Source organism: Pholcus phalangioides, unplaced genomic scaffold (assembly GCF_987345545.1).
Source record: "Pholcus phalangioides strain wild (caught in Gottingen) unplaced genomic scaffold, Ppha-v1.0 ptg000015l_1, whole genome shotgun sequence".
In the NCBI taxonomy this organism is placed as follows: Eukaryota; Metazoa; Arthropoda; class Arachnida; order Araneae; family Pholcidae; genus Pholcus; species Pholcus phalangioides.
Window position 1 is genome coordinate 21552317 of NW_028301608.1, and position 18746 is coordinate 21571062.

Consider the following 18746-nt stretch of genomic DNA (forward strand, 5'->3'; position numbering starts at 1 on the left):
TTTTTTTTAACAATAAAAATTTCTAATCATGCTGTAGACCACATTCTCATATTAGAATATGAGAATGGTTGATTTTAAATAGATTTTTTTTAAAATTTGTCATGGGCTCTTGACCCACCCTGTAAAATATCTTAGGCTATAGAATTAATGCTTGAATCAATATCATCCCCCCCCCCCCAAAAAAAAAAGTTATTATTAGAAGTACGACAGAGTAAATTTTTGTTTCTTGTTGTAGTCCTGTCCCATATTAATACAAATAAAATATATATAAAAAAACGACAGATTAAAAAGTTATGGGACTCCACTTGAATAATGAGTGTCCCCCCCCCCCCAAATTTTAATACGAGATTAATGTTATTAATTTATACTGTAATTTTCGAACAGGCACTGTGTTACAAAACATTCTTTGGGTGCAAAGAAAGTTTATTTTGTACTTGATTCAATATGATGAAAAGGCTTACATATACTATTTCAAATAATGTTTTTAATCATTTTCATGTGTTTCCATACCTGTACACAGAATTTTCTCAAGGGGAGGTTCAAAATTTTTTTTCTTTTGAAAGGGAGGGGGGTTAAGTTTCTGCAAAATAACACTATTGTCTTGGCTTGAAGGGGGGGGAGGGGTTTGAACCCCAAAATCCCAAACATACATTGGCGTGTTCCCCCTTCTATACTTAGACATGCATTCCTTGTATAGAGGGAAACCGAATCGATTGCATTATTTATTTATTTTTTTCTTCTATGAATTGTGGAGCATTGCACTATTGTTTGCAAACAACCCATAGAAAGGATAGTGTGGTGGAATTTCCATTCTTTTTTTCCCTTTTCCCACCCCCATTGATGTAGAGAATGAACGTTCTTCTATCTGCCTCTGTGGTTTAGTTTGAATTTGGCGCATTGCCCAGGCATCAGTTTTCTCACTGGGCCTACGATTTCTGTTAGCTTTTTATTTATTTTTTATTTTTGTGAGCTTCCATGCTGCTTTTTCTGTATCTTTCCACTTTTATTAGAGGAACTTTGCCTGACTGAATCATTCTCTGACTAACCTGCTGCTGTGCAAATAGTATCTTCACTCTTTTTATTTATCAGCAGGGGAAAAACCGCGCGAACTGCTGCTGAACACAGATACGGTATTGAGTTCACATACGCTTCCTCTTTGTGGTAGAGAACCATTTTTTCTTCGTTACTGTGAATATTATCGCGCATTTCAGAGATTATCACTTTCTGGGTCCAAAAACTATTGCTGGTGGGATTACAAACACATATTGGAGAGCATTACTTACTGGCGAATAATTTCAGTCTAATGATATCCTCAAATTATTAATTCATTAAAAAAAAAATCGAATTTACCACTCTTTCCTCAGCTTCGTTCAAATATACGTGGTATAGAATTCCACATGACGAAATGATGCGTTTCTTGAATCACGTAGTCTCTATTCAAATATAGTCGATTCCCTTCATTTTCTTTTCAGTTTCAAAATTTTCTATTTAAATTGAGAATCATCAATTCGCTGACGCCCGCGTTCATTTCTAGCTGTAGGCTTGTTTAGTATTCCCGTCATGGCTGCAAGTGGGAGAGGAGGGAGCATGGCCTCCACAAGGGGTGGGCTGACAAGGCTCCAGCCCTAGGGCCCGGAACGATTTTCACAATTTTTTTGCTTTTTTTTTCACACTATAAATTTATCATAAAGGGGCTCGTGAAAGTCTGGTCGGGGGACCCGCAAAAAATCCCAGTCTAGGGCCCTGCTCCAGGATGTGGGGCCATGGGAGGACACAGCGGGTCTGGTACCCGGCCACTGGCCCAGAGGAGGCGTGAATTTCGCCCTTTAACATTATAAGAGGATACTGAAATGCGTGCTTGCCCCTGCCGACACCATCTAGTTGCGGCCCTGATTCCCGTTTCCAGGAGAAATTTTGTTAGCATCATCTCTCTCCATGATGATGTATTTCATAATTTTGATTTCTGATGAGCGGTTTCAGTGTTCCAGTTCGTGGAGAAACGTGGGTCTCAGGTTCAAGTTCCGAAAAAAAGTGGTTTATTTAAGTCACGAAAACCTATAATAAGTCGTGAAAGACGGTCTTTCACATCCTCCCACGTCTTTGATACACTCGTTTCCTTTGCCAATTAAATGCTTATAGTGGTATATTGCTTAAAAAAATAGTCGATTATTTTCAGGGTGATATATTTTTTTATATAGATCTTCCTAACATTCATACCTGTACTTATTTTTCATACCTGTACCTCCTTTTTCGGAGATTTCGTAGTGAGATAAAAATACGCGTGAATTCTGTTGTCAACGCGTGTTTCGCAGTATCAACAGAAAAGTTTGTGATTGTAGCCTACATCACTACTTATCCCATCGTTTTTTTCCCGCTCCTGCATAGTTAACGTCCAGATGTTAATTCAAGGAGCTGGAAGCGACTTTGTGGCTTTTATCACTGAAAGAGCCTTTTGATTTTTTTCTTTGATATTTATGAGGCATCACTCGGATTTCACGTTGCTTCTAGTCAGAAGCAAACAATTTTTTTCCATTGATTAGTTATAGTGTTGTTTTTATTTCTGTCTCTATTTTTTAAACCATTTTATTATTACTATTATTTGTATGTCTGCAATAAATCTTTCTTCTTTGATGTTGATATTTTGTCTACTACTGCATGTTTAAAAGGCTCTTGATGTTCATCAAAGCGTTGGCGGTATTGAAAGCATATGTTGGAGGCTGAAATGAAATGAATTGCATCTGCTATATCTTTTGGGGCTATTTGGCTCAACGGCTCTATCATAGAATTAGTTTCACTGGTTGTTATGTTTCTTTCAAGAGCCAGATTTTATTGAAAAGATTGTTACATTTTTCCATAAAGAGCTGCAGAGAAATTAAAAAAAAGGTTAATTTTTATAGAAGTTTCTAAGGTTATTACCGTTTTCTTTTAAAGAATTTCGTTGTGATTGGTAAATTATTACCTTTTCTTTAATGGCCTTTTGAATGATTTGGTAAATGTTGTTGGGCTAGAGAGAAATGAAACGATTAGGAAATTTTGGGTAGCATAATGAAAAATTTGAGCTTGAAGATCATGATTTTCCGTGGAACTCCACCAACTTTAATCTTGTGGCCAAAAGCCTTCTAGTAACCACGGTAGAAAAGATTACTGCAGTTGAATTCAAAATGGCATTCTATCTGTTTGTTCCGATAGTAGGAAAGGTTTTTATAATTTTTAGTCTTTTTTGAGTTGCTGGTCTCAAGAATAGAAAAAAATTGAGAAGAATCTAGAATAGAGTCGATCTCTTATAGCGATCAGTTGGAATATTTTCATTTTTCATCAATTTATGATCATGTTATATTTGGTGTCACGGGTCAAGTCAGGTGCCTTTACGGGTTTAGTATTATATGTTACTCTATGTAATCATGAGCTGATTCTGAAATAGCCCTACACATACATTAAGATATAGCAATGTTCAGGGCCGGATTAAGGCACTTGAGGACCCTAAGCACTTAAGTAAATTTGGTCCCTTCCCCTATTTTTCACGTTTGAAGGCTAATAATTTTTACTTTCAGACATTCTTCACGTTCATCTTATTTTTGGCGAGAATTGACGTTATCGGATATTGACAATTCTCTCCAGGGTGACCATGCGCGCTGTATTTTTCATCTTTTTCATTGAATGTATCAATTGGGATGGGGGAAGTTAAATGAGGTTTTATGCTTCGGAAGTAGGCAAAATATGATGTAAATATTTCTACGCACGCATTCCATTTGCTTGAAAGCACCCCCCCCCCCACCTTCCGCTTCTGCTAGTCTTTGATGACATCTTCAAAACCAATGCTACGCAATACATCTGTTTCTACTTTTAGTAGAGATGAAGCATCAAGCCTCTTTATTGTTCTGTAAATTTTTGTTTCAATGCTTGATGTAATTCTGGCTTCAAAATTACCAAGTTACATTTCTGTAGCTTTTTCATTAAACTTTTGCTTGATTAAACATTTTTCATAATTGGGAATTATAATAAATTTTATATTTTATTTGTTAGAATTGAGCGAGAGCCAAAGAAATGCAAATTAATGTTGTTATCACTATTTTTGAATTTGCCAAAATGTACGTTTTAGAATTTTTCCTTTCATATTTTACAAAAAAGACAGACGTCTGATTTTTACCTTTTGTTCCAGTCAATAAACATTCCAAGATATTTTCTCCCTTTGACCGCATTTTAGAGTTTCCCGAATCAGGTTCAGGAGGAACCATTGAACCTTTGCACAACCACAATATTATACACAAGTACAGTAGTCTCGATAATCCGAGGTGAACGGGACCGTGACTACCTGTAAGACCAGACACGACCCAGGCTCTGTTCCTTCCGGGATGTAAGTCCTTTACTCGTGTGGTGCCGTGACTATCTAGGACCAGTATTCGCCAATATGCATCTAGATGCGCGATTCCCGCATAAAAAATAAATTTTACTCCGAATTCCGTTGAGAAGTGAAAATAGTTCTCCAAATTTTAGTATTTTTTTTTGTAAAGGTATTTCTCACTGATAAACTTTTTTTACAAAATAACTTAAAAATTTTGGGAGGAGTGAAATTATTCTACAAAATTATTTTTTTCTGATAACACTGCGTCGGATTACCAAAAACTCGGATTGTTCGAAAAACAGAAAAATAGAAGGAGGAACCCCTCCATATATTTATTTTATGGTAAATATACCATACATATTATGTACTAAAAAATTAAGAAAACACGGGGGTCACCGGGCTGATTGGAACTTATTCCCCTTATTTGAGGAAATTGTTGTAACTTGTTTTCTTTGGGCTTATGAATTCGTACTTTGTCTTACCTTTTTAATTCTTGATTCACGGGCTTAATTCATGAGATTAGTGCTGCCGAGATCCATGTTCTCTTCGTAACAGGGGTTCTAACGCTGGAGACCCGATATGGAAAATATTATTTTGTAACACTATAAATTTACTATAGAGGAACCTCTGGAAAATTCCGGCCTGAGGTCCCACCGAAGACCCCGGCATAGGGATCAAACCCATTTTAGTCACGGACTGAGAAACGGTGCGAGTCCTCTTCAAACCAAAATTACTGGCATTCCTAGGAAAAATGAAACAAACCACGTTCTTGACCAAAAATAGAAAGAGTGAGGGTTTTTTGCGAAGGAATTTCGAAAAGTTGTAGCACATACCTCGGATTATCGGGAACCTCGAATTTTCGGGACTCTTCTGTACCTTATTTTTTTTTAATCACTACCATAGGATACCTTTTTTTTCTGATATATTTTCCGAGTTCGTTTGCAATCTAGATCTGGTAGCCTTTCTTTTGCTTCTACGGTGGGTTAAACTACATAGCTGATCCACTTATGATCCATATGCAAGTATACCCGCAGATCTGCAAGTTTTAACTTCAAGTTCTTATTGTGTATAACTTTACTTACTCGGTGCCTTCTCGACGCAGGGAACCACTCGGACACTCCTCGACGAAGTGCCGAAAGGGCCTCGTGAAAATTACATCCGGTTACAATTTTCGCGAATAATTATGCAAATTGAAGGGATGGTACTTTCAGCTAGATGGGAGGCCTCGGAAAAATCGCTTTGCCAGGGAAGCCCATCAAAAGCGTACACAGGATCGACCTTTCGAGGGGTACGAGGGATCTTTCCAGAGAAATTTTGAGTTACTAACCTTTAAAAAAGCATTTTAAATTAACAGATATTTATTTGGTAACATATAAAAGTATTTTATTTTGCTATTTTAATTATTTTTACAAAAATATTTTAAATTTTTTTAATCGTCATTTGGATGGTGCGGGACCCCCTTCCTGCGTAACTCTCTGGAGCCAATGATAAGAACGCCTCGGGCTTACTTTATAGAAATTTTGTGACGTCTCATTCTAAAAACTCACCATTAACGTGAACTCTAGTTTGCATTGTTATTAGTTTCTCTAGATGTAATATTTCTGTGGATATATTTCAATATTGTTGCTGTGGAAATGTCATGTGCGTCTCATCTTGCGTCAAAGAGGAATTTCAAGATACTTTCATTTCTAATATGATCTTTGAGGATTTTCTACCGAATGGTTGATACTGTGAAAAAAATTGTACATTATTAAAAAATATAATTCCATAATTTTTTGTGGTGCCCCTTTTTTCCTGATGCTCTAAGCGCGTGCTTATTTTGCTGAATGGTTAATTCGGCCCTGGTAATGTTCTTTTATATAGATTTAAATGCTACAATCCGATGTTTCGATCTTCGTAAATATTTTTATTCTATGGTTTGAAAATGACCATGTTTGCTTTTTTTTTTTTTGCCATGGTAATTTATTTGATTGAACTGTGTTTTCAATTTGAAATTCACTATTCGTTTCTACGGACTAGAGCACAAGAAGATGATTGAGTTTTTTTTTCTGATGCCAATTAACAAAAATAATTGATTTACGATTGATAGTAGTTTATCAGTTACGCGATACGTTGAAGGATTAAATTAAAACTTCCGCAATGCGAGTGTTTCCCCCCCCCCCATGTGAATATTTTCGATTACATTGTGTTTTATCTCCCCCCACCAACCACCCCTTCATTGAAAATGAACTCTAATAGAATTTCATGTTGGAATCGTGATAGTAAAATAATTTAAGGCTCCCACACTTCGTTGCGATAATTTTTTTTTTCACTTTTTATATTAGAGGCATGAAAATATCTCGGAGGGAGGGAGGGAGGAGGATCAACAAATTGGTTGTTTTTATCAAATGCGAGGTCTTGATAAAACTGTTCGGAGGAATAAACAAAATTCATCTGGAAAGGGCTCTGTTACTATTACTGTTCTTCTGAGCAGTAAACGTGTTTGAATGATCGTTCAAAAATAAAATAAAAGTAGTAGTTTGTATTCTTTTTCAGTGGAGTATTAAGAGTCGTTTGGCCTGTTTGCCGGTGATGTTGACGTAATCGTAGCTGACTGATTTCGCTGAAACTGACTTGGCGCTTGGTCAAGGCCATTTTGCGGTCTTTCCAGCTCTGCTGATAGTAACTTTGGCAGGAAAAAGAAAAATATTTTTTCCCCCACACACACCCTTGGTTGAATTATGTCATCGTTTTTAAGGGGAATCATATACACGGGATATATTTCTTTTTAATTTTATGAGGGTCGAATATTTCCTTTCGATTATTAGTTTTTTTTTTATTCCTCTTTTTGCCACTCTCCCTTCCCTCATCCTGATAATAATGTTATTATAAATGTCCCAGAACATGTGGGCAGCGCATTTCCTGTTTCCAAGTGTCTTGGCCGGAACTAAAACAATGTTACTACTACAATGAAACAAATGCCATACTAATGAACATCCATGAAGAATGGTATTAGGAGGATATAGACTTTTAACTGATTAGAAGCAGGGAGGCTTGAGATAATAAGTAGGGAGAAAAAAAAATGATCAGCAGATTAAATTAATTGTAAACCTTTTTTTGAGAGTTCAAAATGAAGATACAGCTGGACCCGGATTTATTCTTAATTTAGATAAACCTAGACTTTTGTAAAGTTGATTTCTCAATGGAACATAATTCCCTATACCCCTTTGTTTGCACCTGCTGCTGAAAATTGGGATAAAGCCTACTTCATTAAAAAAGAAAAGATATGGTATTTTTTAAAGGAGGTTTAGGGATTTCTCTGATGTACGGCTTAAAGGGTTAAAGAACTCTGATTCAAAAATTTTTTTTTTGAAGACCCTGTACATGTACTTATACAATACAATACAAATACGACGCCACAACAGGCAAATCGCCCAACGAGGTGGCTGACTTAAGAACATCATGGATCCCCGAGCCATTTTTTGGAGGCCCTACCTACTACTGCTACACCACACATGCACCCCCCCCCCCCGCGGAACCCTCCAACGAACCCCCAACGAATCGGTACATGCGGGAATGTGCGTGTACGTGTAGTGCAACCTGACGTAAAGTTTGTTTCTGTGTAATGCTTGTTATGTGTAGTGCTGTCATCTGCCCCCAGTTTTTTCTAACTATGAGTGAAGTGTTATGGTTGAATGATTTACCGTTGTAGGACTGTTGCTCTCTGTGGCGAGACTTTTTAACGGGGAGATCGGCTCGCATTTGCGCCTTGAAGTTGGGAACCACAGAAAACCAACTTCAGCCGACCACCACTGTGGGGTTCGAACCCGGATCCTCGCATCACGAGTCCGGCACTATAACCACTCGACCACCACAGCGGCAAACTGCAAATACTTGCATTATATCAACGCAGATGTAACGATTTTCCGATGTTTGCTAAAGTATTGAAAACTACAATGCATTCCAAAGGCTGGTAAAAAAAAAGAGAAGAAACCCTTAAGTCATAAAGATAATCAAATTTTTATCAAAAATAAATTATTTTGAAGAGGGGCATGAAATGTTTTTGAGAAGCAGATCTTTCTCAGTTTTTTTTATAATAACGGCTGATTTGAAATTCAGTTTAAAGTGGCAGCCCAGTTGAAAAAGCAACTCAAAATTCTATGTTTTTGAGACATCTGCATTTTAAAGATGAAACCAACTCAAATTTAATAATAGTAGGGAGTATATAAACAGAGTGAGTTAGTTCCTATTTTGTAATATGTAGAGACATTTTCCACCCTTTTCATGGTGTGCATGCTCAAAAATGCAATTTTCTGAATTGTTACCTTTTTTGAACTCTGCCCTCGAAATATAGTATGGATTAATTTTTTCCACTCTCCATCAACTACGTTTTCTTACATCCCTTTAAACAAATTAGTTAATGATAATTAAGAAATCCACTGGGAGTGGTCGAGTGGTCATAGTGATGGACTCGTATAGTGAGGACCCTGGTTCGAACCCCACCGCTGCCACAGTGGTGGTCAGCTGAAGGGGGTTTCTTGTGGTTCCCAACTTTGAGCCACGAATGTGAGCCGATCTCTCCCCCATTAAAAAGTCTCACCACAAACAGCAACAGGCCTATAACAGCACAAATATTCAATTGTTACACTTCATTTACAATTTTAAATACAGATGCCAGCATTAAAAAAAAAGTCACACGAAATATTTTATATGCACTCAAATTGTTAGGTACACACTTCCAGCACAACTCAATTGGTAGTTAATTGCCCATGGGGCAATTTACTGGAGTTGTGCTTGGTTTAAAAGAAAAAATTAACAAATCCAACTAATGGCTACAGGCTAACTTTGAACTCCATCTCCTTGGTGGTGCACAAGGCAGCTGCCTACTTCTAAAACAAGACTAGTATTGAAGGCCAATTTTTTTTTTTGCACAGGAAGTTGAGTGATTTTGACGATAGCCTTTGTATATGCCTATTTTCCCGCAAACCCAAGATGAAAATTATAAAATATATATTTTGACACTTCTATCAGGCAAATGAATTTCCATTCTTTTAAGAACTTTATGGAATTCTTTATGCATCATTTTCGAAATTTTCTTTGTTTTTGCAAAATGCAGGTTGGAATGACACACGAGCTGTTCCAGTTTTCCCTTGGCATACATTGGTTCCATTCATTTCTAACAATTCTGATCCAGTGAATCCATCTAATTCAAGTACTGATGCATCATCAGAGTCTGTGTCCACAGCTACGTCAACCTTAAACCAGTCATTGGAAACTCCTGAAAAAGATCAAAGTACGGAAGAATGTGTGTCATACGCTTTATTAAAAGTTTTCCCTACTAACGTTTGATTATTTTTCTTTATTTGCTTGTTAAGACCATGAATTTTTTTGCTTACAGGTGTAATAACTGAACCAGATGAGGCTGATGATGATGATGTTTTTATACCGGAAAATGTAGAATCCAGTGCTCAAGAACTAGCAGCAAAGCGACGTACTCAGTCATTAAGCGCTTTACCAAAAGACGATCTCAAAAGTCCACGCAAAGTTAGTTTGGAATTCTAAATTATTATGCTTGAATTATTGAGTTTTACTTGATTTTTAAACAAATGAAATATTGAAGATGAAAAATTGTCTGCAATATATATCTTTTGGGAATGAAATAATTCAATATTTTTTTCAACTGAAATTTCTTAATATCATTCTTCTGTACATTTGCATCGATATTATATGCAAAGTTGGGTTTACAAATTTTTTGCATCATTGCCAAAAAAAAAAAAAAAAAAAATTGGATGCTTGTATTTTTGACATTTACAAATCTATCAATGAAACCAATATTTTTAATTTTTAGTGTTAAATGTAAATGTAATTTTTGAGTTTTTACTTGTTGAAAACTTTTAATTTTTTTAAGTTTTTATCTCTAACAAAAAGCACAGTCCGAAAAAAAGTGTATATCTACTCTGACTAACACCAAAATTTGCAAACAAAACTATAGTGTGTAATTAATAACATTAAAAAATACAGTTAAATATAGATTTAGTAGTGATACTACAATATTGTTTCATGATGGTAGAAAACTGTTTTTTTTTTAAATTAGAAAAAGAGTTGCTGTAGTTTCAGCATATTATTTCAAACTGGACAATCAAATTCTTAAAAGATGGTATTTTTATTGCTTTAATAAGGGGTAATTTTGCATAATTCTGTATAAAGTGAAGTATCATATTGAAATTTTCATGGGATTGCTGCTCAAAATGCATCAATGTTATTTATATTTTTCCAGCCTAGTACAAAAGAAAAAGACCACATACGGAGGCCGATGAACGCTTTCATGATATTCAGCAAGAGGCACAGAGCACTAGTCCATCAGCGACATCCAAATCAAGATAACAGAACTGTGAGCAAAATTTTAGGTGAATGGTGGTATGCACTGGGACAAGAGGACAAACAGAAATATCACGACTTAGCTTATGAGGTAATTGTTGCCTCATAATTAGCCTGCAGGCTTTTTTTTTCTAATGATGTTATTCTTTGATGGCAATTGGAAGAGAAAAAAGTGTTCTATAACACTGCCATTTTTTATGTAGGTTTTATTCAAGAATTGATTAGTTGAAGTGTAATTTTATTTGATTAATAGAATGAAAAGCTGTCATTTAAAAAATCATTATACAGTACGGATACTATCGACCACCCAATACTCACCCACGTGGTTCCTTGTGAAAAACGAATACAGAAAAGGGTTTTTCATTTTAGGATCGGGCAAATATTTAGGGAGTTATACCATTTAAAATTTTTATGATGCATCAGTTTTACAATGGTCAGTTACACGCCTAACACTCAACAAAAGTAAAATTCTCCCCCCCCCCCACAGTACGTTTCAGTATTTTGAAAATGAACTGAAATATTCAACCCTTAAGAAGCCAAGTCGAGTGGTACCTTGTTATTATATATACTCGTTACCTTTGTCCGCTATATTGCTGAATTTATCACCAGATTTGTAAAGTGTTAGCCAAATGAGATCTATTTGTAAAATAGTTTTTCACAAAGTGAACACTTTTTGCCAAAAATGTGGTAATTTTATCTCCACTTCCACATCAATTTTTTTGAGAGAAGGTGCATACGGTGCATACTGTTAATTTATTGTGAGATCTTTTTTTTATGCTGATAGTTTTTTTACGTTCCTTTAATCAGATTACATGTTTTCATTTGATCATTTTTGTTTCACCACTGCCATTTTTTACACACGAGGGCTAATGACCAGAACCTACAGTTTATTGCCGATTCCGAATGACAGGCTTGTTTTATGTACTCATCGAGAAGTAGGTGCGTTAATCCCTCGATGGGGAACTCCCAGCGGTAGCAATTTTTTCTGTGGTCATGTCGCCATTTCTGTCATACCCCTGTGTCAGGAAAGTTTTCTGGCAAGGATGAACCAGGTATCGAACTCGCAACACCTCTAAACATCCTTTGGTACTTTAGCCAAGTATCTTATCGACCTGGGCTACAGCGCCGTCAGATTACATGTTGATCAATAAAACAGGACAATATTTTTTGAGTAATTTCAAAATATTGAAACTGTTATGTATAAAACGCTTCAATGAAGAATGTAAAACTGGTAGCTTGTGAAGAAGGTAACTGGAAACGTTAAAATAATAATGATTCAATCAGAAACTTTTAATTAAACTAATTATTTTATGAATTGACATTTAAAATAAATAGTGTTTTTTCAGATTTTTCTATTGAATCTGGTCTCATTTCATACCGAATACTACATGTTACAACAAAGATTTTTCATTTCTTTGTGACTGCAAATTATTTTTATTGCACTGAAATTTTGTCTTTTATAAACCCACGCTGTCTTGATGAATTTACTTTCCTTTTTCACAAGAAATATTTTGACAATTTTGAAATTTATTTCAGCTTTTATGATTTGCACAGAACTTGGTAATTTTTTCAGATGAAGTTTCTTTTGTAGACATATTTATAAGATTCTGGTTGCCTCAAGACCTTCTTTACAGATACTTGTTGTCTTAGGCCACAACTAATTTTACTGCCCCGTCCCTTTGAGATGCACTCTTATATTTTGTTTCATAGTTTTTCCCCTGAAAAATCATGCCCCTTCCATCTCTCAATTTTCAAAATGAAAGTTATCTCTTTACTGTTTGTTCTTCTAAAAATGGTTTTAAAAATATTGTCTTACACACACTCGTAACATAAATGAGATACCACAAAATTTTTTAACTGTATTTGTGTTAGACTTCATGACAATTTGTAACTGATCCATATCATTCAACAAGCTCATTGTGTTGATCAAGTTAATTAATATCCTTTTAAAATTATAGTACTGTAATGAAACATTTCTTACGAAGTTGCTTTACAAAGTGCTACTTGGCAAAAAAAAATCTTCTGAATCGGGACTGGAAAAAAAGTCATCGGAAAATTGTTAGTGATACTTTATTCATTTAAACAAAACAAATAAAATGAACAAAAGTCGTTGAGCAACTTGATCAAAGCAAAAACATTTTTATTTTTGAATATAACAATTGTGTAAAAATTTGAAAGTAAAAGAAATAAACCTGGTTTGCACATCTTTTTAGATTTCTTGATTTCTGTGAAAGCTACAATATTTTTATCAGCTTCAAAAATGCCAATTTGTACATTTGGTGGATTTGGTTGAATTATGAAGTGACGTTATCAGTTTTTAAAACATTATAACTCCTTAATTATGGGTTAAATAAAAAAAAACTGAAAACACTTTTCCTTATTAGTTTTAGGCAAGAAATCACATGAGCAATTATTGGGTGGTCGATGCTATCGACCCTGTATATTTTTATTAGCAGTTTCTATTGTTTGATTGAGAAAATTCTCATTGGATACAGTTTTTTAAATTTGGTGATATACTTAATTCATCTGCTGATTCTAGAGCCAACCTATGTATGACAGGTGCGGCAGCACTGGGTTTTCCACTCTCTCTGTAATGGAAATTAAAAAAATATATATATTTTCATAATAATTTGGTGTCTGCTTCAACAATGAAAATGTTCATGAAAATCTAAATACAATTATAGCAGAAGCCATGTTCATACCACCTGCATGCTTCCCACTATTATTTTTTCATCAGGTTTGAAGCCTGGTAAAAATAGCCTTGGTTAATTTTTATGGGGACCATATTTTAAAATGAAGATCAGAGTCAACATTTCATTTTATGTTTTTAGTTTATTATTTTTTTTAGTGAGTTCTCTCTCCTTTTATTTGTTTCCAACCAGGTGAAGGAAGCGCATTTCAAGGCCCATCCAAATTGGAAATGGTGTAGCAGGGATCGTAAAAAATCCAGCACAAGCTCAGTTCCAAAAGACAGTCAGAAAACTGCCAGCTGTTCTGAAGATGTTGTTGCATCTGCTATTGCTGCTCTCAGTGAGTACTCTCCCCTTTTTGTTTTCCCCTCATTTTATTGTTTTACATATATTTCTCATGTAATTGTAAACAAACACAAAAATTAAGCTTTCCTTTGTATTTTAAATGTATCCTCTCAAAATATATGAAATGATTATGGTTTTTCACGGAATAAATTTTCATGAGTTGGGGATAGATTAGATTGGGGTTAGCAACCAAATTTCACTTGGGAGCTACATTGTAAGTTTTTGATAGAAGATTGACTCCAATGTATGATCTAGGAAGGGCAGGGAAGGGGGGATAGTCTCCCTTCACAAGAGCCTGGAAACAAAAAATAATATGGGAAAGTAATGGTTAAAATCCCATAGAATATATGATTACATTAAGTTCTCCCCCGACACATTACCATGGATCTATACCTCCTAGATACTTGGTCATGAACTTGAACCCCTGTAGCCTTAAATGAGAATATTTTGCATTGTTCTGCAATGAGCCCTCAGCTGACAAAATTTTCTGCTCTGAAAATTCTTATAATAGTGTTTTTTACACAGAAGAATTGCTTTTCCTTTGTTTTTTGAAACATTCCCAAGATTGTTTTGTGAGATGCATCAGTTTTTGGTTTATTCAGCTTTGAGGTCCTCTGGGATGTAATGCCTGGATCTGCAGCGGGAGCTCCTACGATAATGCATCTTTTTTAATTTCACTCAAGGATTACTTGGTGGTTTTTTTTCAAAATAATAATAGCGTAATATCCTCACTTATTCTCAAGGGATCAGCATGATCTGTCCTGGGAAGGAGAACCATCCTTTCACATTAAACTATCAGTGCTATGGTAACAAACTATTAATTACTGTATTTGTATTTGTACTTGTTTATAACAAGTTTTTATTCTAATAAATTTTGAAGAAAAATTGAAAACTATATCTCTGTTGACTGAAAGAGAGGTGATGATTAACTGGTTGATTGCAGATTGACAGATTGCGAACCGCTGGTTTAGATTCGTGAAATGAATTAATGCCTTCATCCTAATGTTTGATTCTTAAGCCGGTTCTACACTGGCCATGCTACAAGATTCTGAGCTGCACAAAATTGATTTAGGGGGGAGGGTTGGCTACACAAAATTAAATCATTAAAATTGCCACGCGCTGTGTTAAGTCATAACTCAAAATAGGTTTTTTTGCTGGTTAAAGCTGCTGGTGTGGATCTATTTTTAGATACATTTTAGACAAGACAGACAAAATGTACACCTCTTGCTGGGCCAGTTTTTTTACTTGGCTCAGAAAGATAGTACACAATTGGCTACTACTGGACAGTTAATTTTTTCTCATCATTATTAAAACTTTTATAATGCATGTGGTGGAAACAAAAAAAAAAAAACAGCAGGGGAAGAAAAGTATAATTTAATTTAATGGGGAAAACATGTTCCCAAATTCTGTGTTTCTGGATTGAATTCCTTGTACAGGATGAACTCTGAGTAGATGGAAGAAACACATTTAAGTTCTCTCCTCTCCCCCCTCCTCCCCCCTTTTGAGAATCTTCATTGGTAACCTTGTAAACAATAATTTTTTGTTATCTCTGCATTATTTCTTTTTTCTTTCTACTGTTTGATGAGTAAAAAATATATATATATAGTATCACATACACACAAAGAAAGTGTAATTTTTGATTATTGAATTAATTTTTATTGTGTACAAAAATTAAAAAAATGTTTGTATATGTCTAATTTTTTTTATTCTCTCTCTCAAAATGCCATTTCTAATGTAAATTATAAAATAATAGGTGAGAAAGAAGTTTCAGATGACTCTTTGCTGAGCAGTCACACGCTGTCTATAAAAATTGAGGAGGTTTCAGGCACTGCGGATGATTCCAGACTTACTGTATGTTCATTTCTATGTACATTAAATATGTATGAATTTGTAGTACAATCTTATTTTTTATGCATGCTAATTTATTATATAAAATAGATTAATGTACTTCCAATTAAGTATAATTGATTATAAGTATAATTCAATTATTATGTGCTATCTAAAACACCCAGCTCTTTCCTCCATATACTGGGACCTTTGAAAAGTTACAAAACATTGTAAAGGAATAAACTTGTCTGAAACACACATTGTTTGTGGACCCCTGCAACCAAAGTAAACATTCCATAAGTCACTCTTGAGGCTCACGAAGTATTGCTGTCCGACAGTTTTTTGCCCATTTCAGGAATTTGCACAGCTCTGACAAACTTTTAAAGTAGTTTATCATTCAAGTCGGGTCCTGTTTAGTATATGTGTAAAATTTGGCAAAGATCAGTCTAAAATTATAGATTTGTATAGAGAACATATACACATGCACACAAAATTAAAAGGAATTGTATATGTATTGTTATGGTTTAAACACAATCGTACAAATGAACATTTTTTGCTTGAAAGTATTAGTGAGGTTAAAGAATAATGATATAAAAAACGTGTGTGCATTCCTTTTTTAACTTAAAAATAGTAATTTGGATGCTGAAATTAACTCCTCTAAAAGTTTAAATTCACAATTATTTTTCAATATATTTAAAGCCATTAACTAAGCTGCTGGATAAATAGCTTTCACATATGCATGTATGATTACTGCTCTTCGAAAAAAATAAAAAATAAAATATATATATATATATATTTATATATTTATTTATTTACATGTGGCTAAAAAAATAAAAATTAAAAAATTCATTTAACAAAATTTGTGAAAATTCATGTATTATGATAGGCATGACATCTTAGAAATTTTGTTTGTATGATGTTGCAGTAAAAATAATATACAGGGTTAGCATAAATTAATGACCGGATTTTAAAAATTTACATTTTCAAAACTATTACACATAATCAGCGATACATAAAAATGAAGAACATTCCAAGTTTTTTTTTCCAAATACTAATACTTGATGCGTGAACCTCTCAATACACGGCAAATATCTAATCTATAATCAGGTTCATTTCATACACTTGGCGGTTTTGCACTGTCAATGGTTCTTAATGCAGCACTGATGCATTCTTCAAGTTCATTGTTTATAAATCATCATTGCTGAAAACACTGAACTTGAAGAATGTATCAGAATCACTTACAGTTTATGAACAAAAGAATAATTATGTTTTTGTGTCACAAAAAATTTACACATCAAACATTTATAACTGAAAAAAAACTTTTTTATTTTTTATTTATTTAAGAAAAAAAACATATTAGTAATGCACAAGCAATTTTAATTGCTTTTAATCCCTTCTATTAAATTTCTTCTACAGAAGAGACCAAGATCTCATTCACTGTCTCAGCTTCCAGATCCATGGCATACAGGTTTATTGACTGCCCCTAAAGAGGAAAAAGATTTTACAGACTTGAACATTTCCCAAGATTCTAAAAATGAAAGTAGCAGCTCTACAGAATCAAATGCCTCTGTGGAAAGAAATGCTTTACTACCAGAAGCGAAGGATAATAAAAGTAATACAAATCAACAGAAGTCGTTTCATGCTGATTCTGACACTAGTGATGATGAGAGGATGGTCATATGCGAAGAGGAACCCAGTGGTAAGCATGCATATATGAAGCTTATCATGACTTTATCTGATAGCATTAAATATGAAAACAAAAATTTTGAAGGAGTTTTTGATTTGAAAAGAAAAATTGATTTTTGCAATTATATTTATTTGTTAATATACTTATTTTTTTATTACATTTTATTTTCTCAAATAAATTATTTGAGGAAAAAGAATGAAGTTATAAGAAAAGGGAAAGAAAATTTTTTTTCTATGGGTAATTAGTAATACGACCTCTGACAATAAAGTTCAGTGAATAGTCCTGTAACATTAACGTAGATGAAATGCTAATGAAAGTTACCTTACTGTCCTTCGAAATAGTCACCTCCCATTACTATGCACCGATGAGATCTCCTATACATGTCCTGGAAACTTTGCAAGAAGTCGTCTTTTGGGATGGAGTTCAAAAGCCTCATCACGTTTCGTTGGATGTCAGGAATATCGTCAAATCTCTTTCCTTTCAAAGCGAGTTTGAGTCGTGGGAATAGGAAGAAGTCTGGAGGATTGGGATCTGGCGAGTATGGCGGATATTCAAATTGCACCACCCCCTTTTTTGCCCGGAACTGTTTGACGATATTGGCTGTGTGAGGGCGAGCATTGTCGTGAACAAGAAACCATCAATCTTGTTGTGCGTACTGAGGTCGTACCCTGCATAGGCATTTCATGAAACGGGTCAAAATTTCAACGTACCTTGTAGCATTCATCGTCGTTCCCTCAGGTAGAAATTCCTTGTGGATAATGCTCTGACTATCAAAAAAGGTGATTAGCATCGTTTTGATGCGTGAATTTTCTGCTCTGATCTTTTTCCGACGAGGTGATGCAGAGGAACGCCATTCCATGCTTTGCCATTTCATTTCAGGGTCGTACCTGAGACACCAGGACTCATCCTCAGTGATCTTTTGTTCTTTCATTTTCCTGTCCTCAGTTAAGAACCAATACACTAAACAAGCACTTTGTAAAACAAGTATTTCACGGAACACAAACGACGCTCAACTGAACAACGGTGGCGGCAGATGGTCAACACCTGCCGCTACGCATGTGCAGCGTTTTGCTTCACCAGTGTTGCCAGATCGGCCGTTCTGACTTCATTCACCGAACTTTATTCTCAGAGGTTGTATTATTTATGTACATTAGAAATTAGTTTTTTTATATTACCTGTTGCTATACACAGATATATTGCTTTATTGGTTTTATCCAAAGGAAAATATGAATCAAAATGCTCAAAGAGGCATATTACTGCTTTAAATATAAGAACTTGAGAAAAACAAAAGTTGATCCCCATAATCTGCAAGATTCCGTAATTCGAAAATCACCTGGGTCCAGCAGAGTTTCGATTTGAGAGGTCCTACTGTAGCTTTTTATTTTTTAAATTTTAACTGCAAAGTTACTCTAAGTTAAACATTTTACTGAAGAAAATCAGGAAGTATTTTGTATGATTCATATAGAATCTCCATTATTGATTCAGTTTTTAAAATATA

General features: G+C 34.7%; 1 protein-coding gene across 1 annotated transcript in view; it reads left to right on the forward strand.

Moving 5' to 3' along the window:
• The window catches only part of LOC149075676 (protein capicua homolog), a 61492-nt gene that overhangs the window by 19713 nt on the left and 23033 nt on the right, over positions 1–18746 (forward strand). Inside the window, exons 4-9 of the mRNA XM_089243165.1 lie at positions 9438–9614; positions 9720–9865; positions 10599–10790; positions 13582–13729; positions 15488–15585; positions 16978–17260. Coding sequence (XP_089099291.1) covers positions 9438–9614; positions 9720–9865; positions 10599–10790; positions 13582–13729; positions 15488–15585; positions 16978–17260 — 1044 coding nt within the window. The remainder of the gene's footprint in view (positions 1–9437; positions 9615–9719; positions 9866–10598; positions 10791–13581; positions 13730–15487; positions 15586–16977; positions 17261–18746) is intronic.